Source organism: Antrostomus carolinensis, unplaced genomic scaffold (genome assembly GCF_000700745.2).
Source record: "Antrostomus carolinensis isolate BGI_N321 unplaced genomic scaffold, ASM70074v2 scaffold44142, whole genome shotgun sequence".
Taxonomy (NCBI): domain Eukaryota; kingdom Metazoa; phylum Chordata; class Aves; order Caprimulgiformes; family Caprimulgidae; genus Antrostomus; species Antrostomus carolinensis.
The window spans coordinates 58,145-65,818 of NW_010301034.1; the positions used below are offsets into that span (position 1 = coordinate 58,145).

The window sequence follows — 7,674 nt, forward strand, 5'->3', positions numbered from 1 at the left end:
GGCTCCTGATGACATCGGGGGATGTGAGGATAATCCGGATCTGGGACACAGATCGGGAAATGAAAGTACAGGTAACACCTGCGTGTTTGTCCTGCTCACCTTTTCCTTCCCAGGAGATGTCCCGTGCAGTGAGCTGCCCTGTGCACAGGCAGGGCACCTGAAGCTGCCCTGTGGAGAGCTGGCAGCTCCTGGAGCTTCTGCCTCAGAGTCATGTCATGAGATCAGTTCAGGTCTTTCCTGGAAGCTGCTGCTGGTGCTCTGGGGGGTGTGCAGCAGCGTTTGGGAAAGGTGAGGCTCTGAAATCCAGAGGCACCAGGATGGCAGTGGGGTTTCCTATTAGCACCTAATGGAAATCTTGTAAAAATTTAGTGGTGAGTTGGGTCAGTGGTGTAGAGCATTTGGACTCACTGCTGCCATCTCTGCTTCTCTGGGACGCAGACAGAGCTATTTACAGAGCAGCAGTGCTCTCCTACCTACCTGCCAAAGGTTTGCTCTCGGGAAAGCTGCATCCACCTGGTCCAGTCACTCCTGGATCGGGACCCAAGTGCTGGGCAGGACGGAAACACGAGTGTTTCCTACCTGGGCACTGGTGACATCAGCCAGGGGAAGTTTGCTCCATGTTTTCCCGGGTATCAAAGCGTGAAGGTGCCTGTGAGCAGCTCCCTCGGCGTCCCTGTGGCTCCCGGGGAGCTCTGTACACCCCCATGCTGGGGCACCCCGGGGTGTTCACACCTCACCTCTGAAATCAGGCAGCAGGAGAGCGGCGTTTCAGCCAGACAATGCAAGAAAGCTGCTGCAGGCATTGGTGGTAGTTGTAATCAAATAAAAGTTTCTCAGGAATTATAAAGAGAAGCAGCTGGTCTGTGAGGAGGGAGTCACCGTGCTGGAGGAAAAAGGAAGACTCGTTTTCAAAGCTTCTAGAAATTAATTACCCTTGGATGAACGTTAATTACAACACTTTGACCCTGCAATGCATGATAATTAAGCCTATGTTAATCTTAATTACTTTCACATATTATTCTTTTCTATGTAAATTAGGGAGCAGTAAAATTCAGGAACTGAAAATCTTTTAAATGATGGTGATTAATGATTGCGCTGAAAGTGGCTGAAAACGTGTTGTTTCTTTTTTAATTGCAAAGATTAGTTGTGTTGAAATTCAAGAAACTTCCTGACTCATTAATGCTGGAAAAGTGAAATTCAGCACAACGAGCAGCGGAGCTGTGCAATCCAGGGTAACAAAGGTGCCTTCCCACTCTTTGAACTACCCAAAGTGTGTCTCTGGAAGCACTTGGGATGTAGCTGAAGAAACAAGTACTTCATTTTCACTTCTGCTGGTTGTTCCTGCTTCAAAGACAGGCTCTGGGTTTAGGCAGTGGGAAGAGCTGCTGAGAACAACCTGGAGCCAGCAGCTTCCTCGCTCAGCTGAGGCTGTGAACAGCAGCTGGGAAAGGTGAATGTGCACAGAAGCAAAAATAGGATTGAAGTGTGAAATTGCCTAATGCATTTCTAACCTGCCTCCTGATTGTTAGCCCACTTTTTTTCCAGTGCTGCTGAGCATTTTTTACCTGTTTTAGTTGAAAAATGTTTTCCCTCATCACAGGTGTAGATGTTTTCCAGGCAATTCTTTTGCTGCTAGTGAGTAAAAAGTGGGAAAGGAGCAGCGTTCCAGTGCCCACCGTGTTCCCAGCACGGCTGTCCTTGCGAGCTCCAACCTCCAACCTCCTTTTTCCATCTCTTTTTTTAATGTGCACAGTGTCTGGCTTCTAATGAGATAACCTGGATCTACTTGTCACATGTCCCAGAGCGGGGACTGATAGGTGGCACACGAGTGACTCTCTGGTGCTGTGTTGTAGTCGGGCAGCTGGTTGTGTTGTCTGAGTCTGACGTCGCTGGAGAGCACCGGAGCTGCCGAAGCATCGCCTGCTGCCGGGCGGGGAGAGGAGGAAGGTCACACTCAGACAGTCCAACCATCATCTGCTTAGCTTGGCCCGTTTGCAGCAGCCAGTGGGCTCTGCAGAGGGGCAGCGATGATCCGAGTGATGACAGGAGGAAGAGAGCAGAGTGTTTAAAAAATAAAATAAAAAAATAAAAGGAAATGGAAAGGAATGGAGTTCAGAACTGGAGCCGTTCTGGGTAGAGGGAGCTGCCTTCTGCTAAAATCACTTTATTGTCTCCAGGGGCCCAGTGTGGTTTTCATCTGACACAGGAAAAAACAAACAAACAAACAAACCAACCACCTTATTTTACAAGAAGCATTTAAATAACTCCTTGGAACTTACTTGGATGTTAATTTGAGGTGCAAAAAGGGCTAATACCTTGCAGCCTTGTACCTTTTTTGGCATGGACAGTGGCATTACCTATAGCACACTGTACATCTGGTTCTGTAGGTGGTTTTATTGATGCTGTTATGAGTTTTTGCCTTCTACGGGTATTTTTGTCTGATATGACTCTTCTCTTCCAAATGCCCCCTGTCCCTCCTACTGTTCCAGTGGCATTCACAACTTGGACACAACAAAGATGCTTTATGGACAGCTCACTCCTCCGGACGTTTGTTTTAACTAATGAGATATTCTTAGCAGTGAATGGTGTTAACTCCTCCTCCCTGAGACAGGCCTTGCCTTGGTTTATAAAGCTGAGTGATTTGCAAAAGCTGGTTTTGCTGGAATTTCTCCTCTGGGTCTGGTCCTTTGTGTTGATCTGTGGCTCAAACAGGCAGCAGCAGCAGCAGTGTCCATCGTCCCCGGGGTCACCATCCTCTTGTTTCCAGCTGTGTCCAGAGAGCCAGAAGGAAAACCTCACACCGAGGCAGCATCACAGTGGTGGTGACAAGTGGAAACTCTGGTTTAGTTTTGGACTGATTCTCTAGTGCCTTCTCTTCAGGGCTCTAGGCTTAAAGACACATCATGGTCTGAGCTTGGTTTTCATGTTCTTTCTCCCTAGGACATCCCCACCGGAGCGGACAGCTGCGTGACCAGCCTCTCGTGTGATTCTCATCGTTCGTTAATTGTGGCAGGGCTGGGCGATGGCTCCATCCGCGTGTTTGACAGGAGGATGGCTCTGAGTGAATGGTAACTGTCCATCCCTCCCCAGCTCGCTGGGATCCTCCTGTTTCCTCTTCTTCCCCTTCAAAATGTTTCTCTACTTGTTCCTCAGCCGCGTCATGACCTACCGAGAGCACACGGCCTGGGTGGTGAAGGCGTACTTGCAGAAACATCCTGAAGGCAACATCATGAGCGTCAGGTAAAAGGGATGTTACTGTTTGAGCTGTTTTCTCTTAAAAGCAGTTTGCTTTTCTGTTTAAAAATCTGCCTCTGGTATTTTAAGAGCTAAGAGGGTAAAGCTCTTTAGTTTGATATTTGCTTCAGTCATTAACTCCTGCTCCAAACTCGGTGGAGAGAAGGCAAAAAGAAATGTGAAGCTTCCCTTGGAAGCCTGTTAGCGAGGTTTGAGAGTAAACAAGAAGGCGGCTGCTGAAATCACTGTCACGAGGCGTGTGAGGGAGGAATCGAGCGGAGCAGAAAGCGAAGCCAGATATAGTATATCTTCTGGTGGTTGTTCTTGATTGCCAGCATCTCTGTGGGGTCATTTGAGAGAGAACACGAGAAGGAAGGTTGATGTTGCATCTGTTGGGCATATTGCTGTGCAGGATTACTTTGCTGTCTAGCAATTTTCTACACATAAATCCATTTCTGCTGCCTGGTAAATACTGCGGAGAGAGCAGCATATACTTATTTGGCCATTAAAGAACAGCAGAATATAATTTATTGTTACAAAGCCACTGTTTGCACGCAAAGAGGCTCTTTTTCTTGATTACAAAATGAAAACAAAACACAATTTTCTGGGATTCAGAACATTCCTGAGGTGGGGGATGTGCCAGCAAAAATGTATTAAGATTTTCAGAAAGGGGATTACGTGATGCAGTTGCCAGATTTGTTGAGCTCACATATTAGAGTTTTTAATCTTCCTTTCTGTAATCTCCTTCAGCAGTCCCAGGGGTCAGGCCTGTATGCTTGGCCAGCCTGGGTCTGAAGGCTCGGGTTTTTTTCCCTCTCCTCAGTGCCCTTCTCAGCACGTGGTGCTTTCTCTCGGGATTGAAGAGCTGTGAGAAAACATTGTAATTCAAAAGTCAGGTCTGGTCTCATCCCACAGGAACTCACTTGTTGAGACAAGCCACGTTGCTCTCAGTTGATGTTCTTCCTTTGACAGCAAGGTCCAAGAAAAACAAATGCGAGGACGTAGTGAGGTCTTGGGTCTAACTACTTCCTGAAAAATCCTAAGGCTCTGTGTTGCCTGTGGAGCAGTTCTCTGAACCTCAGAGAAGCTTTTTCTCTGGACCAGAGGCAGGAGCTTGTGAGACAGGCCTGATGACCGACCTGGATCCTGCGGCTCTGCATCGCCCAGCGCTGCTTCACCACGTGATGTTGCGTTCAGCCGCTTTGATCTACGTGCTGGTGCTGCCACAGGGCTTCTAATTAACCACTGGGTCTGCTTTTATCAGCCTGACAGCGTTGCTAGAAAAGGTCCTTAACCACCTTCTGAACATCCTGGTTTAGTAGCTTAGCTGTTGTTGGCTTCTTGTTGCCTGTTACTGTTCAGCTGGGATGTATTTTCCCACGTAGCTCCTCAGCACAGAAATTCACTTCCATTTTAAAGCTCTTGCATCGTCTTCCAATCCATTCACGACCATTTTCAAGTCTTATTAAGGTTCAAAGCTTTAAATGAACTCACTGTATATTGGATCTCTCTCAAACAGTATTTCCATCTAGTCTTTAGGATCTAAATCAACCTCAAGTTTAATTTGTCTTGAATTTAATTATGTGACAGCTGGAGTTGCAGCTTCTTATAATGATACAAGTAATCCTGTAAAACAGCCTTTTGATCAGTATTAGATACTCCAGAGGTAAAGAAACTGAAGGCAATATGCTGCTTAATGCTTTCGTCTTCTTAACTCTGTAGAGTGATTTGCAGTCGTGCGACCACCGGTGACTTGGAAAAAACACCACGTGAAAAGTTGTGGTGCCAGAAGCCCCACTTGTGCCAACAGAGTAGGATTGGATGAGTTGATTTTGAATTTAGTTTCTGTAAGAGACTTTTCTGTTTGTCTCTCTGCACACCAGTCAGCCAGTCTCTTACAAGGCCCTCAGAGGAACGGATGTACAATAGCAAAATCCTCAGTACCAGGGCAGCTAGGAAAAGATGGACCCTCTTCACATCTCACAGATGTGATTCTGCTGGTGTATTGCAGAGACGTCACTTAACAACAAGAAATCATTTGTGTTTGGAAGGTGCTTGATCTACTAAGCACAGTATCTTGCTTTCCCCACCTTCTCTTCCCTGACAGACTCAAGTCAGGGAAGCGTTTGCAGGGTTTGTTACACCTGGTCCACAGAGCACTTTGGACAGCAAAGACTTGTGCATCTGTGTCCAGACATTTGTCATCATGGATGGTACCAGCAGATCCCATCTGGTTAGAGTTTTCTAATACAATTTCCTACTGTGAAAAGACAGAATTTGGGTCTGACGTGCAGCTTGGGTTATTCAGCGTGAAGGCGCTTGTACTCAGCGATGAGCTGTAAGCGATAAAAGGAGTAATGGATCACTGGGGGGCAGAGGCAGAGCTGGTGGTGCAGCATTAATGCTCTGTGGATGTGACCAAGCTAAGTGACAGCAGTGGGGATTCAGCTGCATTGACAGAGAAGGCAAGGGTGTGTGTCTTCTCTATCCTAATTTTCGTATCGAGGTGCTCAGCTCTCAGACAGGCGTATGGCTCCATTTCCTGGGCTTTAGGATCTGGTTTGGGGACAGCCTGACGTGGTGCCACTCTTGTGTTGGCAGTGTGAACGGAGACGTGCGGTTCTTTGACCCCCGGATGCCAGAGTCCATGAAGGTCCTTCAGATAGTCAAAGGGCTGACAGCCCTTGACATTCACCCGCAAGCCAACCTCTTTGCGTGGTAAGTTCTAGTTTCATCACCTGCATCCCTGGAGTGGATGGAGAGGCCAGTTTGTCTCTGCAGACATCATTCATGGGGTTTTGTTGTTTGTTTTGACCTCACCACGAGCAGTGGAGCTTCTTTCCCATGTTTGCAGCTCAAGAGTTTTATCCCTTGCATGCATTAATGGAACCTCAACACCAGTGACTTAGTGATGGTGTATGGACTTACCCTCCCATGTCAGATCCCTGTTCAAAGACACTATCTGTGTTTTGGGACTCTGAGCAGGGACCAGCAACTGCTCCACAGCCATGTGTCCTGGAGGTTGCTGAGGGATCTGCTCTCAGTGCATGAGTGCACCAGCTCTTCACGTGACACCATGTTCTCTCGGTTCCTTTCCAGTGGCTCAATGAACCAGTTCACTGCAATCTACAATGGGAATGGGGAGCTGATCAACAATATCAAATACTACGATGGTTTTATGGGACAAAGAGTTGGAGCCATCAGCTGCCTGGCTTTCCATCCTCACTGGGTCTGTATTTTCTCTTTGGATTTTGGAATTTGCATTTCTTAGTGTCTGTGTTGGAAGAGGGAAAGGCACAGAGACTCCTCCAGCACGGAGAGATGCTGCCCAGCCTAGTTTTCCGAGGATGCTTTGAGCCTGACTCTCAGCCCAGGTCCTCAGTGGTTGTCCTCCAGGCTGTTCCAGGGGACCACACTGGTGGTGCTGCTGGTTTATGATGTGCACCTACAACTAGAACAGGACTCCCAGTGCCTGAGCCCTTTTTACTTGCGAATTCACTTGATATACTGTTCCCATTTCTTCCCATCACCCTGGGACTGCAGCCTGGCTTGGCTCTGCAGTTCATGCCACAGCAGTTCTGAGGTGAATTCGCCTGGAGCTGACTGGAGAGGTGCAGTCTCTCACTTCAGCACACAAAATTTTATGTTCTCATTTATTCCATGCCCTTTCTCTCGCAGGCAGTAGGCTCACCCTCCTGTCTGTCTCTGGGGCTGCTTTTACACCACCTTGTGTAAGGCTTTAGGAAAACTGCACATCAGAAAACTGGGAGAACTGCAAAAATGAAAAGCAGAAGCTGATAAAGTCTAGAATGAATCAGAGTAAAAAGGAAATTTGGGACTCTGTCACAGCTGAGGTGGCTCTGCAGTAGTCGTTAGAGACAGAGTCTAGTTGCTGCTTAATTAGGAGGCAGGTGCCCATCTGCATTATGGAATTCTGCTCACCCAGAGATGAGAGTAAACGAGGGAGATTGAAAGCCTGAGAAAACAGGGTGAATGGATGGGAAACCAGGAGGAGGGTAAGGACAGCATTGAGGCAGAGAGTTGTTTCAGAAACCTGCAGGTCAGAGCACAGATGTTTGATGTGCAATGGGAAGGAGCAGTGGGAATGATGAGGGGCTTGGTGGAGAGGAGGGAGGAGCTGGGCTGTCCTGCTGTTTGGGGTGAGCTGGGCAGGGAGAGGGAGGACAGTTTTCCTGCCCAGGTTTTGTGCGTTTTCCATCCTGAAGACAAGCGAGGTTGAGGGAAAGCTCCTCTCCTCCTCCTGGGTTTGAAAAGCCACTTTGCAAAAAGCTAACGAGTGATTTTGCTGTCCTCCCGTTTGGGGGATGGAGAAAGGAGCGGCTGGTCATTTGAAATGTTTTGCTCTTTAAATAAGCCAAGTGAGCCCTGCCCAGCCCAGGTCTCCACGCTGGGCCTGTCCCAGGGGCTCTGGTGGAGCCA

General features: G+C 47.9%; 1 protein-coding gene across 1 annotated transcript in view; it reads left to right on the forward strand.

Annotated features, from left to right (window-relative positions):
• The window catches only part of RPTOR (regulatory associated protein of MTOR complex 1), a gene marked incomplete at both ends in the record, with an annotated part of 63,223 nt that extends 56,760 nt beyond the window's left edge, over positions 1 to 6,463 (forward strand). Inside the window, 5 exons of the mRNA XM_029083844.1 lie at positions 1 to 71; positions 2,941 to 3,068; positions 3,154 to 3,240; positions 5,836 to 5,952; positions 6,334 to 6,463. Of these exons, the coding sequence (XP_028939677.1) occupies positions 1 to 71; positions 2,941 to 3,068; positions 3,154 to 3,240; positions 5,836 to 5,952; positions 6,334 to 6,463 (533 nt within the window). The remainder of the gene's footprint in view (positions 72 to 2,940; positions 3,069 to 3,153; positions 3,241 to 5,835; positions 5,953 to 6,333) is intronic.
• Positions 6,464 to 7,674: the final 1,211 nt, after the last annotated feature.